This window comes from Podarcis muralis, chromosome 10 (assembly GCF_964188315.1).
Source record: "Podarcis muralis chromosome 10, rPodMur119.hap1.1, whole genome shotgun sequence".
Classification (NCBI taxonomy): Eukaryota; Metazoa; Chordata; class Lepidosauria; order Squamata; family Lacertidae; genus Podarcis; species Podarcis muralis.
Genome location: NC_135664.1, coordinates 67,924,447 through 67,941,925, shown reverse-complemented (window position 1 = coordinate 67,941,925; position 17,479 = coordinate 67,924,447). Strand labels below are relative to the sequence as shown.

General features: G+C 48.2%; 1 protein-coding gene across 2 annotated transcripts in view; it reads right to left on the bottom strand.

The window, feature by feature from the left end:
* PRKCQ (protein kinase C theta) overlaps positions 1-17,479 on the bottom strand; it is a 53,882-nt gene that overhangs the window by 11,172 nt on the left and 25,231 nt on the right. For both annotated transcript variants that reach the window (XM_028746909.2, XM_077935349.1), the window contains 9 exons: positions 17,425-17,456; positions 15,755-15,840; positions 14,100-14,229; positions 12,087-12,196; positions 10,715-10,835; positions 8,506-8,666; positions 7,004-7,177; positions 5,062-5,153; positions 217-279 (listed from right to left, as the gene is read on the bottom strand). In XM_028746909.2, coding sequence (XP_028602742.2) covers positions 217-279; positions 5,062-5,153; positions 7,004-7,177; positions 8,506-8,666; positions 10,715-10,835; positions 12,087-12,196; positions 14,100-14,229; positions 15,755-15,840; positions 17,425-17,456 — 969 coding nt within the window. The remainder of the gene's footprint in view (positions 1-216; positions 280-5,061; positions 5,154-7,003; positions 7,178-8,505; positions 8,667-10,714; positions 10,836-12,086; positions 12,197-14,099; positions 14,230-15,754; positions 15,841-17,424; positions 17,457-17,479) is intronic.

Here is a 17,479-nt window from a genome sequence, read left to right as displayed (position 1 = left end):
GGTCTCTACAGCCACAGCAGGCGCTGTAACTCTTCAGCTGTTTGCCTTCTCTCCTAAAAGTGCACTCCGCCGTTATCTCCTGAGACATACAACAACCACATGTTGAAATTCCTGCATTTCTGGGGGTTGGACTAGATGCCCCTCAGGGTCCCTTCGAGCTCTGCAATTCTATGATTGTATTATTCTTTCTCTCTCCACCAAGGATAAAATTCCTACCTGTATATGATTCCTTGAGAATGAAGGAACTGCAAGCCGCAAATGATTTCAGCAGCATAAAACCTGAGAAAATCAGAAACAAGTTGGGCTTAATTTTATTGGTTCATATTTAACCCAATATCCAATATCTCCCCCCCCCCCCAGAGTACTGGTCCAGTGGTTATTGTTTTTATCTGTAAGTTACCTTGAGTCCCATCAAGGAAAAAGGCATGGCAATAAGAACAACAACAACAACAACAACAGGCCTCATTTCATAACAGCCACTGACAGACCTACCCTCCACCCTAAGCCAGTGGCCATCCTCAAATCATGTTGCAGTGAGTTCCGCTGCTTAAATTAGGTGCTGTGTTACGGGACACTTTCTTTTTCCTGTCCTGAATGAATTTACAGCCCTCCGCTTTTGTCAGATGGAAAGGACAAATAACTTTTCTGCAAACACCTACATTAATGCACATCGACCAGGGGTTGTGGGGAGAGGTATTCGTGGGAAATGGAATTAAACTGCCATGGGAATGCAGCCTTGCCACCAGTCCAGGAATGGTGGCGGCGGATATGTTGGCACCAGCAGCCATCTTCCTTCTTAGTGACGTCTCTCCTTCCTGTTGCAATGGCAAGAGCTGAGCCAAATAACAGTTGGGTTGCATAGGGAGAATGCTCCTGAGAACGTGCAGAGTTCCTTCACCAGGGGGCAAGAACTTTCTTTGCTCCCTACACCTGGGATTAAGAGCCCCTAAACAGGGCTGCCTTCAGATGTCTTCTAAAAGTCTGGCAGTTGTTGTTCTCTTTGACATCTGTTGGGAGGGCGTTCCACAGGGTGGGTGCCACTACCGAGAAGGCCCTCTGCCTGGTTCCCTGTAACTTGGCTTCTCGCAGTGAGGGAACCGCCAGAAGGTCCTTGGTGCTGGACCTCAGTGTCTGGGTAGAACGATGGGGGTGGAGACGCTACTTCAGATATACTGGACCAAGGCCGTTTAGGGCTTTAAAGGTCAGCACCAACACTTTGAATTGTGCTCGGAAACGTACTGGGAGCCATTGTAGGTCTTTCAAGACCGGTGTTATATGGTCTCGGCGGCCGCTCCCAGTCACCAGTCTAGTTGCCACGTTCTGGATTAGTTGTAGTTTCCAGGTCACCTTCAAAGGCAGCCCCACATAGAGCGCATTGCTGTAGTCCAAGCGAGAGATAACCAGAGCATGCACCACTCTGGCAAGACAGTCTGTGGGCAGGTAGGGTCTCAGCCTGCGTACCAGATGGAGCTGGTAAACAGCTGCCCTGGACACGGATTTGACCTGTGCCTCCATGGACAGTTGTGAGTCCAAAATGACTCCCAGGCTGCGCACCTGGTCCTTCAGGGGCACAGTTACCCCATTCAGGACCATAGAATCATAGAATCATAGAATTGGAATAGACCACAAGGGCCATCGAGTCCAACCCCCTGCCAAGCAGGAAACACCTTCAGAGCACTCCTGACATATGGTTGTCAAGCCTCTGCTTAAAGACCTCCAAAGACGGAGACTCCACCACACTCCTTGGCAGCAAATTCCACTGTCGAACAGCTCTTACTGTCAGGAAGTTCTTCCTAATGTTTAGGTGGAATCTTCTTTCTTGTAGTTTGGATCCATTGCTCCGTGTCTGCTTCTCTGGAGCAGCAGAAAACAACCTTTCTCCCTCCTCTATATGACATCCTTTTATATATTTGAACATGGCTATCATATCACTCCTTAACCTCCTCTTCTCCAGGCTAAACATGCCCAGCTCCCTTAGCCGTTCCTCATAAGGCATCATTTCCAGGCCTTTGACCATTTTGGTTGCCCTCCTCTGGACACGTTCCAGTTTGTCAGTGTCCTTCTTGAACTGTGGTGCCCAGAACTGGACACAGTACTCCAGGTGAGGTCTGACCAGAGCAGAATACAGTGCCACTATTACTTCCCTTGACCTAGATGCTATACTCCTATTGATGCAGCCCAGAATTGCATTGGCTTTTTTAGCTGCCGCGTCACACTAATTGGCTCATGTCAAGTTTGTGGTCAACCAAGACTCCTAGATCCTTTTCACATGTACTGCTCTCAAGCCAGGTGTCACCCATCTTGTGTCACCTCCACACCTGCCTGCCTCCTGTCCCCCCCAAACAGTACTTCTGTCTTGTCACAGTACTTCTCTCTTGTCAGAAGTTCTTGCAGAGCCTCGCCATTGGGGGCTTGCACACAAGGGGGGCAAACTCAGCCACGGTTTCCCTTTGCCACCCTGCCTCGCGACACGGAAAAGCAGAGTGGTGGAATTCTTGCCAGACCATGTTTTTTAGAAATCCAACTCTGGAATTGCAGAGGAAGGCCAGGCGGATTTCTACGCCCAAAGTCACCTTCGCTCACCCGGCTCTAATGAATAATTTACTTCAAGTCGCTCTTCAATCCAAACAAAGCCCTAAAGCGGTTTCAATATTGATTTTTTAAAAAATTATCCCCAGGGGTACCAGGGCTTATTTTATTTGCTTTGTTCTATTTGTTTTAATCATGCCTCAATCCGTTTTTAAATCTTTGGTTGGTGTTTACCTTCTAGGTTTTTGGTTTTTTTTTTTACATTCATGTGATTCAGGCTAGTATTTTATTTTATTTTGGGGACTCGGTGCTCTGGAGCAGCCGAATAAAAGAGGCTCCACGGAAGCAGCTTTTTACTACAGCTTTCTAAAACAAAACTGTTCGACTAGATGTCAAAGAGAAAAACAACTACCAGACTTTTAGAAGGCATCTGAAGGCAGCCCTCTTTAGGGAAGCTTTTAATGTTTAACAGACCACTGTATTTTAATACTTTGTTGGAAGCCACCCAGAGTGGCTGGGGAAACCCAGCCAGATGGGCGGGGTACAAATAATAAATTATTATTATTATTATTATTATTATTATTATTATTATTATTATTCAATGGGTGCTGCCATAGGTGCCAACTATAGGGGGCCTTGGAAGCCTGGGCACCCACAAACTTTTTTTTGTGGGTGCTCAGCACCCACAGCGCGGGCTCCAACGCGGCTTCCAGTTTCTACCAAAAGTTGTGTCGGAGGTTTCCCAGGCCTCCGGTGTGATCTCCAAAGCCCCGTGAGGCCTCGGCGATCACATCTGAGGTCCTACCAGGCCTCAGAAGCGCCTCTGCGGCACATTGACATAACGTGATGTCATGACGTCACATTACGGGTGTCATTGGGCACCCATAACCTGGAGCACAGGTTGGCGTCCCTGCCTGCTGCTTTCTGTTTGAAATTGGGATGTTTATTTTGTATGCTGCCCAGATAGTTCCCCCTGTCCTTGATGTGTGTTTTACGGACTAAAAAAATAAATAAAAAGCATCATTTACGTGAGTGTTTCCCAACCTTTTTTGGGCAAAGGCACACTTGTTTCATGAAAAAAATCTCGAGGCACACCACCATGCCAGATGGGGAAAGGTCACATTTTACTTATGTAAAAAAAAAAAAAAAATAGTAACAGCATAGAAGGTAATGGTTAGGCTAGCATCCCTCTTCCAAATATGCTAGGTTTTTATTTGCAGGGACTGTTCTACATGGGAAAGCATTCAGCACTGTCATTCTCCCATCTGCCATCTGAATTGGTACTATTCTGGGTCAACTTACTCTGCTGCATGTGTAGATGAAAATGGCACCAAGTGTGGGGGAGGGGGCAGAACAGGTTTCAGATACAGGATATTAAGCATACACGTACTTCAGATTGAACTGGTTGCTTGCTTTGCAAGTTTTCATTTCCCAAATGACTGACTTGGCAAGCGCAATACCTACCAGGCTCAACGCCAGTCTCGCGCTGCCGCTTCCCGCGCTCTCAAGGACCCGGGAGGAGGAAGGCGTGAAGGGAATCCCGAAGGCGCGAAAACCTCGCGCATGCGCAGGCCTTCCGCCTGCGACAGCCCAGTAGGCCGGCCGAAGCGAGCGGCGATGGGATGTGGGAGGGAGCTCGCTCGCCGCCCCACGTGTGCCTATGTGGGGCACGTTACAGCCCCGTGACGTCAGCGCCATGCAGGCAGCCAGGCAGGCAGACGGCGAGAGCCCCGTGCTGGGCGGCCTCTCCTCGCCGCCGCCGCCCCGCCTCTCGCCGCCCGACTCGCCCGCCTCCCTCCAGGTAACATCTCGCGGCACACCAGGCAACGTCTCGCGGCACACTAGTGTGCCGCGGAACACCGGTTGGGAAACACTGCTTTACGTAAGGAGAGAAACAGATAGAGGCTCCAACATGGGATAACCCTTTGGTGGGAATGTACTACCTCAGCAGGCATTGGGTGTGTTTGTGTGTGTGTGTGCTTGAAAACACCCCCAGATTTTTTTAAAAATAGCCTGCAAATGGAGAACATCCCTGCCAATGGGCAACTCCGGTCTTCAGCCCTCTCTGGCCTCAGCTCAATCCATCTTCACAGGGAACTCTGGGAATAGTAGTTCTGTGAGGGGACTGGGGGTCTCCTCACAACTTTCAGCACCCTTAAGAAACTACAGCTCCCAGAATTCTTTGCTGGGGGAATGCCATGCCTCTTTAAAGTGCTGTCATGATGCTTTAAACCAGCCTTTCTCAACCTGTGGGTCCCCAGATGTTATTGGAATACAACTCCCATCATCCCTAGCTAGTATGGCCAGAGCTCAGGGATGATGGGAGTTGTAGTCCAACAACATCTGGGGGATGTACAGGTTGAGAACCACTGCTTTAAATGTTTGGCATGATTTGGCATTGATCCCGACTCTACAAATCATGCATTTCAAGACAATCTACTCTTGCAAGGACCGTACCACATCACTGATGGTACGTTCGAGCAATTTCTCTGTCTCTCCAGGAATGTGCAGCAAAAACAGACCCCAACTTACCTCGCTCGGCCAATGTCAAACTTGTGGCAGATCTGGATGTGAAACATCAGGTCACCCCCATTGAGATATTCCATTACAAAAAAGAGGTTTTCCTAGTAAATGACAAAAAAGGCTTAAAATCATAATCATAATCATGAAATGGTCTTGGGGCAACAGATGACACAAGAAAAGAAATTGAACATTGCCTCAGTGACAGCTTTTTCTTGGGGAAACTCAAGAAGAGAAACCAGAGGATTTATGATACCCATTTTACAGGTGGTTTCCCCAGAGAAAGTGGGGAAACAAAAGAGACGCCTGTGCCTAGAAATCACGGGTCAAATGGAATAAATCACGGGACAAAAGGAAGTGTGGATAAGCTCTTAAACCCCAATCTCCAAAAGTCTATCATTGTGGGAAATTATCAACCATATTTAATGCATATTCTTGCTAGTTAGCATGTGAAGGGGTTAAGACCACAGAGCTGTATTGCTGATAGGCGGACCCAGACCATAGACATGTAATTGATAGAGAGGGCTCTGTGTGATATCATTTCCCCTCCTCTCCTGAGGGGGAAAGAGCACCCAGCATTTCTTGTTCCTTTCCCTCTCCCTCTTTCAGGAGCAGACAGATATCCAGTTGCTTCAGCTCAGGCACATGCCTGAGGCTCCTTCTAATGTAAATATAAGCATTTTACCTGTATAGTTTTTAATGCTGTTGCATCTGAGAACCAATGAATGATTATGAGTAAGTAAAGTGTGCTTTAAACTTACTTCTCAGTCTGTTGTATGATTCTTTCTTAAGAAAAGGGGGGAGCCAGCTTGCTTTCCAGCTGAATTCCTATGCTTCCAGTATTTTCTGCTAAAGATGGGACTTGAAACTCTGCTAAGCTGAATTTCCTTGTCTGTTCAACCCACACATGTGGGTGCCTGGAGGCACGGCTTAAACATATGTGGCACTGGGGTGCAAAGATTCACCTGGCGCCCCTTCCGGTTGCCGAGTCCCAGGCGCGCAGGAGGGCAGAGCCAGCTGGCTGCCTCAGCGTCTCTCTGGCTCGGTCACCCCCAAACTCGCAGCGCAGAGCTGCCCGCAGCAGAAGAACCTGCCATGATGCTCCGACCGATGGGCGGGCTCTTCCCCGACTCGACTCTTGGGCCCCAGACTCTGAGAGCCCAGCGCCCGGGTGCCCCGCACCCCTAGCGCTTATGGATAAGACGGCCCTTCCTTTTTCCTTTCTCCTTCTGTGATGGAACTCCTATTTGGGGACTTCCCTGGCTTTTTTTCTGGCCCACAAAGGCCACTCTGGATAGTTGGCCTTGGTGAAGATTTCATCCTCAAAAAGTTTTTGATTTGAGTTTCTACTGAAATGAGGCTGCATTTTAATGTTGTATTTTAACATTAAAATACAACATTATTTTATTATTAATAAAATAATTAATAATAAATAATAATAATAATTAATAATAATATTTAATAATAAATAAAATAATAAATAATAAAATTAATAAAATAATAATATTATTTAATCAATTGTTTTTATACCTGGTGTTAGCCGCCCTGAGCCCGGTCTTGGCTGGGGAGGGCGGGGTATAAATAAAATTTATTATTATTATTATTACAGTGGTACCTCGGGTTAAGAACTTAATTCGTTCTGGAGGTCCGTTCTTAACCTGAAACTGTTCTTAACCTGAGGTATCACTTTAGCTAATGGGGCCTCCTGCTGCCACTGCACAATTTCTGTTCTCATCCTGAGGTAAAGTTCTTAAGCCGAGGTAATATTTCTGGGTTAGCGGAGTCTGTAACCTGAAGCGTCTTTAACCTGAGGTACCACTGTATTACTAAAACTCATCTGAAAACCATGCCGCACTGGCTGCCATTTTGTGACTGGTGGACCTTCTCAAGTGGGTCCTGAAGGCAGGGAGTATGAGAATCTCTATTCTGAGTGAATAGGAAAGACATTGGTTACCTTTGTCTGGAATGTACAGAAGACGTGAGTGAGGAACGGGTGTCCCCAAGCCAGAGAGAGGACCCGCCTTTCCACCATGGTACATTCAACGTCATCATCCATCAGCACCACCTCCTTCTTCAAAGCTTTCATGGCAAAAAACTGGTTCGTGTCCTTCAGCTCAACAAGGAAGACCTGGGCAAAAGTAAATCAATCCAGGGTACTGCAAAAAGCTGCGATTCATGGCAAGGTTAAGCAAAGCCGCGCAATTCAGAATTGAGTGCAGAATTAACCCAAAATCTCAGATGGAATGTTTATCAAGTTTCTAGTCCCTATGTTTTGCAAAGACCGATTTGAAAGCGAGTAGCCAAGGTGTCGTGCAGGGATGGGGAGCACTTCCCGACTCAAGGGCCACTCTCTTTCGTGGGCGAGCTTTCAGAGGCCGTGTGGGCGGGGCCGAAGGAAAAAGTGGGTGGAGGTGTCAGGTGTCAGTTTTATTGTGGACGCGGGTGGCACTGTGGGTTAAACCACAGAGCCTAGGACTTGCCGATCAGAAGGTCGGCGGTTCGAATCCCCACAACAAGGTGAGCTCCTGTTGCTCGGTCCCTGCTCCTGCCAACCTAGCAGTTCGAAAGCACGTCAAAGTGCAAGTAGATAAATAGGTACCACTCTGGCGGGAAGGTAAACGGCGTTTCCGTGTGCTGCTCTGGTTCGCCAGTAGCGGCTTAGTCATGCTGGCCACATGACCCGGAAGCTGTACGCCGGCTCCCTCGGCCAATAAAGCGAGATGAGCGCCGCAACCCCAGAGTCAGCCACGACTGGACCTAACGGTCAGGGGCCCCTTTACCTTTTTAAGTTACATGCAAGCTGTGCAAAAGCCAGAGATTTCTATGCACACATGTACGCTCACACACACCTCCTCCCAGACAAGCAAGAGACATTATCCCAGTTCAAGGACACATTCCAACCAGGTACAAACACTTAAGGAGAGTGCAGACTATAGTCTTGAGGGCTGGGGAGAAGGGGTGTCGCCTGGGGAGGCAATATGACCTAGGAAGAGTCTCAAGAGCAAGAAGTGTGTGGATTGAGGTTCCCTGCTCTCGTTTAATGGTTAATACAACCCTGGTTTTCTGTTCTACTGTACAGTCATACCTCGGGTTACAGACGCTTCAGTTTGCATTTCTTTGGGTTACGGACCGCCGAAACCCGGAAATACCGGAACGGGTTACTTCCGGGTTTCGGCGGTCGTGCATGCGCAGAAGTGCTAAATCGCTCTTTGCGCATGCGCAGAAGTGCCGAATCACAACCTGCGCCTGTGCAAATGTGCCGCTGCAGGTTGCGGACGCTGCGGGTTGCGAACATGCATCCTGCATGGATCACATTTGCAACCCGAGCATCCACTGTACAGTAATCCATAAATTGCATGTGGTATTTTGTATTTAATTCAAGTAGGGCTTTGTTTTTGTAAGAAACACCAACACCAACAGTACGTTGTGTCTCCTGCTCTCGCTTTCGCTCCTTACCTTGCCAAAGCTTCCTTTCCCCAACATTTTGTGCAAAACAAAATCATCTATGGTAAACTTCGGCAGCTGAGCAGGGAGGTCTTTCCTTGGTTCCAGTTCCACCGGGGAATCGGAACCCGTGACGTCTTCCGCAGGGGATTCCCAGGAAACTCCCTGAGGCTCTGCAATGGATCCCAGTGGAGTTGTGTTAACTGAAAGAGCTCTCCCCATTGCAGTGACAAATCTTAACTGCTTGTGGGAACGCACACCATTGCGCCTCTCTCCCCACCCAACGACCTACCGTATTTTTCGCCCCATAGGACGCACCACCCTATAGGACACACCTACTTTTTTTGGGGGGGGGAAATAAAGGGAAAAAAAATTCCCCCCCCAGGCACAGGGCTGGCGCGGGGGAAGCCCGAGCTTCCCCCGACCCCAGCCCCCAGAACAGCCTGCTATCCGCAAGCCTAGGGAGCCGCGCCGGTCCCAGTGGTCCCTCTGCGCGGACCCCGGGAGGGCAGGCAGCTCTGCGCGACCTTCCGGAGGCCGGCGCGGTTTGGCGCCGGGCTCCAGAGGGTTGCGCAGAGCTTCCTGAAGCCTGGAGAGCAAGAGCCTCTCACTCTCCAGGCTTCAGCAAAAGCCTGTATTCACCCCATAGGACTCCCCCACATTTCCCCTTCCTTTTTGGAGGGGGAAAAGTGCATCCTATAGGGCCAAAAATACGGTAATTTGTGGCGAAGTGTAACCCGGGACAGATGCAGCTGGGCTGGCTGGCTTAAGCCGCCTGAAACTCTCGTCTCTGTTTCTGGGACGCAGTGTTCGGTGGCTGTGGGATGGTGACTGTCTCTCAGCCTTACCCACTTCACAAGGTTGTTGTGAAGAATAGAATTTTATTCTTACGGTCACAGACCGGTTCCAGGTCAGGAAAATCATAAAACACAACAGGAATACATTGAATTGCAATTGGGTATAACAGAGACAATTTAGATATAGCGGCAGTTGAAATATATATATATATATATTAAATCTTGATCACTAAAATATAACCTAAAATTATCATTTAAAACCTTAGTCATTGTTCCCTAAGTTTTATGGCAGTTGCACAGAATTTGGCCACCCTTAGCGTAATCTCTAGATCCTTGTCCTCTACCAGGAGTTTTAGACATTGAAGTTTGGACCCATTTGGAGATTTCTGTATAACAGGAGTGATAAATACCCAGCATATATCCCTGTAGAAACGGCAGCGTAACAAGACATGAGAGACAGTTTCTACCTCCATCAAGCCGCAGGGGAAGACTCGTTCCACGTATGGTTTACCCTCGAATCTGCCCTGCAATAAGGCAGATGGCAGCACGTTGAATCTAGCGAGGGTAAATGACCGTCTGTATTTGGCTATTTGTAATTTTGACAAATATTGTTGTGAAGATAAAAGGGGGAGGGAAAAAACTGTGTCCACCATCTTGAACACCTTGGAGGAAAGGTGGAACGTGAATAACAATATTAATCTAAGTTTGATTCATTGTTTTTAGTGGAGCTTGGGAATAATGAATCGCCCTTAGATTAATATTGTTATTCACGTTCCACTCTGTGCAGGAGTCATAGAGTTGGAAGGGTCCCTCAGGGTCATCTAGTCCTACCCCTGAAATAAAGGGAACATCAGTTCAAGAATCCTTGATTGGTGGCCATCCAACCTTTGCTAAAAGTCTCCAGTGAGACCTTCTGAGGTCATCCTTTCCATTGACTGCAGGCCTTGTCTTGTATAGGTCCCTGTTTTATCTCCTTTCTCAATATTTGGCAGGTAAATGTTTAAAGCCAGAAACATATATATAGACCAAGGAGACTGCTAAATAAGGTGGCTACTCAAACAATAACTGAGACGCGGGTGGCGCTATGGGTTAAGCAACAGAGCCTAGGGCGGTGGTTTGAATCCCCACGACGGGGTGAGCTCCCGTTGCTCGGTCCCTGCTCCTGCCAACCTAGCAGTTCGAAAGCACATCAAAGTGCAAGTAGATAAATAGGTACCGCTCTGGCAGGAAGGTAAACGGGGATTCCGTGCGCTGCTCTGGTCCGCCAGAAGCGGCTTAGTCATGCTGGCCACATGACCCAGAAGCTGTACGCCGGCTCCCTCGGCCAATAAAGCGAGATGAGCGCCGCAACCCCAGAGTCGGCCACAACTGGACCTAATGGTCAGGGGTCCCTTTACTTTTACTCAAACGATAAAATACAGTACCTTTTTTCCCTGCTGGAGGTGCTGGCACAGGAGGAGCAGCAGGCGTCGGGTCTTTGTCAGGGAAGACAATTTCCACAGGTCCTTCTCTCAAGATCTTCTCTGACTCCCGCAAGCTTCTAGCCTGCCTCATGGTAAAAACGAGGAAAGGAATGAATCACGTAGCATGCTTGCTGGACACTGTGCAAGTGTGGGATCTAGTATGGGGCACAAGATTGGAAACTAAAAAAAATAACAATCGATGGAGTTTGTCCATAGATGACACCCTACAACCACGGAAAACACCCTACAACCAGAATGCAGGTCACACAGAGACACTTCTCAGCAACTTGTCAAAGAGTTGGACTGGCCGTGGGCAGAAGATGAGTTTTTGCCCAACGAGGGAAAGATGACCTGGCCGGCACTTTCTTGATCTCTTGCCCTCGGGCAGAAGATATAGAAGCATGATTAGTCGCACCAACAGGGTAAAGAACAGCTTCTATCCGTGGGCTGTTAGGCTGCTGAATGAAAAGATAACAACAGGGCAACTGACTTTTGGTGGATGGGTGTCAGTAAATGAGTGGAATTAAGACCAAGAGAACTGAGTGGGGGGGGGGGGGCGGCGCTTGTGTAATCTCACTGTATACAAGTTGTACAAGTGACAATAACGTATTTCATTTCATTTCATTTTAAAGGTGTCAGCTGTAAAATAATAATAATAAGAGCCTCTAGGATTGGGTCAATGGCCCATCTAGCATTCTCACAGTAGCCCACTAGATGCCCATGGGGAACAAGCAGAACATGAGCACAACAGCCACTCTTGTGGCTTCCGACAGCTGGTAGCATTGCTGCCTCTGGCAGTGAAGGTAGGGCAGAGTCTCCATCACGGCGACCAGAAACTTGGAGGAAACCTACATGCAGGACCACCGAGAGCGCCCTAGTCAACGGACGTCTTTGTCACCTGATCGGTGCTGCCAGTAATCTCCAAATCATCTCTTTGGATCGCTTGCAAATCGACTTCAAATGGCTTGTTGTCACCAACCGTCAGCTGATTGTTACCGGAAGCAAAGCCCTTTGAAGCTTCTCCTGGCTCCAATGAGCTGATTGGCAGCAAAGGGGCCGGCTTTGAAGTTGTCACCCGATGTCATAATGAGGTTGGCGTCAGAAGATGGACAGGCGGGGCAGCCCCACCCACCTGCTAAATTTGGACGGCAGGGGCAAGGGAGGGATCCAGCCCCCATTTCATCTGATACTTCAAACCAACTAAAATAAATTCACAGGGAGAATGGGACATCCTCTTTTGTAGAGGTGGCAAGTGCAAAGAAATATACATAAGCCCCCAGCCTTCTGTGCTTTTTTGCCCCAGAGGAGCCAAAGAACGACGCCACTTGCCCACCTGCTGCCGGCTCTCGATCAGTTGCAGCGCTTCCGCCATGAGCTTCTGGTTGATGCCGCAGAGGTTTGCCACTTTGGCTTGGCACTTGTGGTGGACGTTCATGGCACAGGCTGCAAGGGAGGCATGGAGTCAGCAGGTGAAGTTCTGGCAACGTTAAGAGAATCCAGTCCGCAGGTTAAGAACATTAGAAGAGCCCGTTGGGTCAGGTCAATGGTGCAATGAGTCCAGCCTCCTGGTCTTCCAGTGGCCACCCAGTGGGAAACCTTTGAGCAGGACCCAAGCCCAAGAGCACCCTCCCCTCCTGCGGTTTCCACCAACTGTTATGCAGAATCATGGAATCATAGAGCTGGAAGGGACCCCAAGGGTCATCTAGTCCGACCCCCTGCAAACCAGCAATCTCAACTCAAGCATCCATGACAGATGGCCACCCAACCTCTGCTTAAAAACCTGCAAGGAAGCAGAGTCCAGAACCTCCCGAGGGAGACCGTTTGCGATGGCCTAGGACTTGGGCTCAGACTCGGAACCAGAGGAGACTCAGTCTGCACTGGATCCTTTGCCTCGGGCATCATCTGAACCAACTCTGGGGCCTGATCCTGAAGAGTCCCAGTCTGCACAGGTTCCCCTGCAATGAACACCAGTTGGGTCGAGTCAGGGGTCTGAGCCTGCCCTAGCTCCAGATGCGGGGATCACCTCGTTGCCTTCAGCTGGGTCATCATTTACAGCTGCTCCACTACCGGTTGGGTCAGGGGAGGCTGAGGCGGCCTCTGGGTCTAGTAACCCACCAACGTCTCCCAAGCTGCAGAGACTAAGGTCTGAGAGCAGGAGAGACCTGAGTACTCACAGGAGGAGTGCTCGCCTTTGGGCGAGACAGGGAGGTGAGTCGCCGGGGGATCAGGACCGGCTGCTACCCCAACAAAGATAAAAGGCTGTCGGACCCCGCCCCAGGTTGCAGGAGCAACATTGTTGTATTCTAGATCCTGCCTGAGATCCTGTACCTGTCCTTGCCTGGTTTCCTGCCTTGGCCCTGTCAGACTGACTCCTAGCGGAACCTTCGGATTCTGGACTGGTCCTGGACTGCGTTTCACGGGTTACCCCTGGGCCCAGCACACCGTTCCACTGTCAAACAGCTCTTTCTTTTTTATCCAGCACACATTTAAACTATGGTTTATGATAACTATGGTTATCAATGACCTAATCCTGCTGCCAGCCTTTACCTAACGTTCTCTGTAGGTCTCTCATCTGAGAAGTGGCAACCAGGAAGGCAGGCTCAACTCTGGTCCTCCCCACTGAGAACTGTACCATCAGAAGAATGATTCCTACCTCCTCCTATCTCCCTCTGCTATTTCCCCTTCTGTTACAAACTGGGGTGGAAAATCTGTCATGGAATCTTAGAACTGTAGAGTTGGAAGGGACCATGAGGGTCATCTGGTCCAAGCCCTTGCAATGCAGGAATCTCAACTCAAGCATCCATGACAGATGGCCGCCCAACCTCTGCTTAGAAACCTCCAAGGGAGGAGAGTCCACAACCTCCCAAGGGAGTCTCTTCCACTGTCAAACAGCTCTTGCCCTCAGAACATGCTTCCTGTTCTTTAGTCAGAATCTCCTTGAGATTCTTGAAGCCACTGGTTTGAGTCCTACCCCCCGCAGAGCAGGAGAAAACAAGCGTGCTCCCTCTTCCATGTGACAGCCCTTGAGATATTTGAAGATTGCTATGCTATCTCAGTCTCCTCTTTTCCGGGCTAAACAAACTCAGCTCCTTCAACCATAATAATAATACAGTCATGCCTCATGTTATGTTTCCTTCATGATACGTTTTTTCAGGTTGTGACCCGGAAGTACCGGAAAGGGTTACCGCCAGGTTTCGCCACTCGCGCATGCGCAGAAGCACAAAATGACGCCACGCGCATGCGCAGAAGTGGCGAATCGCAACCCGCGCATGCGCAGACGCACCGCTGTGGGTTGCATTCTATTCATGCTATATTTGTAGCTCTATAGCTGAGGCCCTGGACTTACCATCGCATTTCAAACCCTGCCGCGCCAGACCCCAGAGCAGAGTGCCGCAGTGATCGCAGAATGTTGGGCTTTTGTAATTGTAGACCTTAAATCGGTGGGGCATGTCAATCTTAAACCTCTCTTTGTGGAACTGCAAAAGTGAGTGAGAGAAAGAAAGAAAGAAAGAAAGAAAGAAAGAAAGAAAGAAAGAAAGGAAGGACGAGGTCAGAGGACGCACATGGCCTGCTTCTGGTGTTGCAAATACATACAAAACTGAAGGGGTTCAAGCCTTTAAACAGTTCCTCTTTTGCAAATACAAACAGTTCCAGTGCAAATGAATTGAACAAGGAATTATAAACAATGTCATGGGTTCTGCAGAGACTGTAATCAAATGTTGTCCCTCACTTTCACTGTTATGTACTGAAGTTCTCACCCTGGGCCAGCAGGGGGATACTGTAGATAGTTATGCAAATAAGGGATCGAAAGTGACGTTCAGTGATTGGATAGTTTTAGAAAATTGTTACAGTTACGTTGTAGTTGAGCTCTATATAAGCAGGCTGACTGAACCCTTCAGTTCAGTTCTGTTCTGGCCTGTGAATAAACAAGAGCTTGAAGAGCTCTGAAGAATCGCTGTGTCGTCTGATATCTTTACCCACAACTTAAAATTCACAATAGACCAGGGATGAGAAAGCTGTGGACATCCAGATGTGGTTAGACTCCAACTCCCATCAGCCTCAGTCAACATGGCAAATTGTCAGGGAAATGAGAACTGCTGTCCAGCAACATCTGGAGGTTCACTCTCTCTGCTGTATACAAATATTTTATCCAGCTTGCCTGCGAAGTAGGTCATTTTGGAATAGGAGAGGAAAGACGACATCTTGCCCAAGGCAACTCACGGAGGCAATGGCATCATGAGAGCCAACAGGACTTAGGTCAGGATAGGTGAGTTCAGACCCCATTCAGCCGTGGCATCAGTGCCGGCTCTGTCATTAGGCAGAGTGAGGCAACAGCATCAGGCGGTCAATTTTGGATGTCATAAAAGTGTAGCAAATTGTTGCAGTTATTAGCATTGCATTTCTCAGTGCTGCTGGGAGGGTGAGAGATGCTGGTGGGATTTTCTGTCTCTGCTGCCAAAGTAAGTTTGCTGGCCTTAGGGACGACGCACTTGGACTGCAACAGGGGACCCCATTTTCTAATCTGCCCCAGGCAGCAAAAATTCTGGAGCCGTTCCTTTCCCTTGTGTAGGGTTCAAAAAGTAAAATTCCTGACAGACACCCACAGAGTTGCTGAGATTTTTTGCACCATGCATACGGAATTTGCTTAAATTCCCCACGGACACCATGTTTACACCTCGTGTGACTGTGTAATCCCATTTGTGTCCGCCTAGCCTACTTCACAGGGTTGTTGTGAAGATTGGCAGAGGGCACCAAATCTATCTGCACGTCTCTACCTAACAACCCTTGTGACCTTGAGGTCCATGATTTTCTCCAATCCCCCCCTTTTTTTAATGAGGAAAGGTGTTTTCAAACTCTTGGCAACCGGTGTGTTGTCAACTGATTCACAAAAACATCCTTCATTCAGAGACACGCTGCCCTCAACCGATTCACAAGAAGTTTCATTCAGATACATGCCGCCTTCAGCTGATTCACAAAAAGGACCTTCATTCAGATACATACCATGGTTTCTCTGCTATTGATGGCTGATCCCGTACACTTTGCTATTACTTTGTCAATGCACTTCTTGTGAATGGCAGCATTGCATTCTGGGAAGGGAAAACAAGCCATATAAAGCATTGTTGAAGGGACACAAGAAGTAAGAGATGCATTTTAAATAAAAGCACACATTCCACTCATGTAAAAACACCAGGCAGGCCCCACAAATAACCCAGAGATGCATTTGAAATAAAAGGACACATTCTACTCATGTAAAAACATGCCGATTCCCGGACCGTCCGCGGGCTGGATTGAGAAGGCGATTGGGCCGCATCCAGCCCACGGGCCTTAGGTTGCCTACCCCTGTTATAGCCTAATCCTTCATGGGTTTGTTTAATTCCCTTTTAAAGCCAGCCACAAGCAGTATGAGAAATATTGCAAATGCAGTATTGGACATTAGAAATAATAATAATAATAATAATAATAATAATAATAATAATAATAATAATAATAATTTATTTCTACCCCACCCATCTGGCTGGGTTTCCCCAGCCGCTCTGGGGAAACAGAATATTTAAAAGACGATAAAACATCAAACATTAAAAACTTCGGATGTCTTCGGATGTCTTCGGATGTCTTCTAAAAGTCAGTTGTTGTTTTCCTTGACATCTGAAGGGAAGGCGTTTGCACAGGGCGGGTGCCACTACCGAGAAGACCCTTTGCCTGGTTCCCTGTAACCTCACTTCTCGTAGTAAGGGAACCTCCAGAAGGCCCTTGGCGCTGGATTTCAGTGTCCGGGCTGGACGATGGGGGTGGAGACGCTCCTTCAGGTATACAGGACCGAGGCCGTTTAGGGCTTTAAAGGTCAGCACCAGCACTTTGAATTGTGCTCTGAAACGTACTGGGAGCCAATGTACATTCTTAAAGAGAGGACATGGACCTTTTCTGTGTGGGAATAAGCCAGCATAGAACTGCCTCCTGATTGGGTGGAGCAAATTGCAAAAGTTCCAGAGCCAATGGGAAAGTGGCATATCCCCTCGATTTTGGCTTATCACTTGGCGATTTTGCACTTTTCCTGGAGACCCTAAGGAAAAGGTGAAATCCCTAAAATATCAGAAATGGAGACTCAGCCAGAATCTGCTGTACAGAAGGAGTATACCTGCATGCAGCTTCTACCTGCTCCCCACTGTCTTTTAGGATTGCATTTAACAAAACACAGGCTGTGTGGCTTAAAGCATGCCCAGACTGTTCTTTGTCTCAATTCCGATTGAAGCTGGTTCGTGGGAAAACCCATCAAAATGCAGAATTTCATGAGAAATTACAGGAGAGATCCAGCATAGGTTTGGACCGCTTCTCAAAAGAGTTGAAATGGGAGTGTGTTGACCCGCAATCCAGCCAGAAATTAGGCACTTTTCAGCTGTAACCCTATGCCTTCAGACCTGGGTGTAAGTCCCACTGATCTCAGTTTGCCTTACTTCAGAGTAGACCAATAGAGAATGTTGTCATTAATTCCTACTGTAGTCTGTGAGAGGTGACATGGCTCTTGTAGGTCACATTTACACATGCGCTCTTTGTTTCCACGGCTGGCTTGCTAATTTTTTTTAAGCATTCTCGGTTTTCTTCAGGGCAAGAAACACTGCAGTTTCTATTTGGGCAGTTGTAAATATAACGCGATATGCTAAAAAGTTTCTTACGTCTGCACTGGTAACCTTGCTTGTTAAGACCCCTGAAACACAGAAAGGAGAGAGT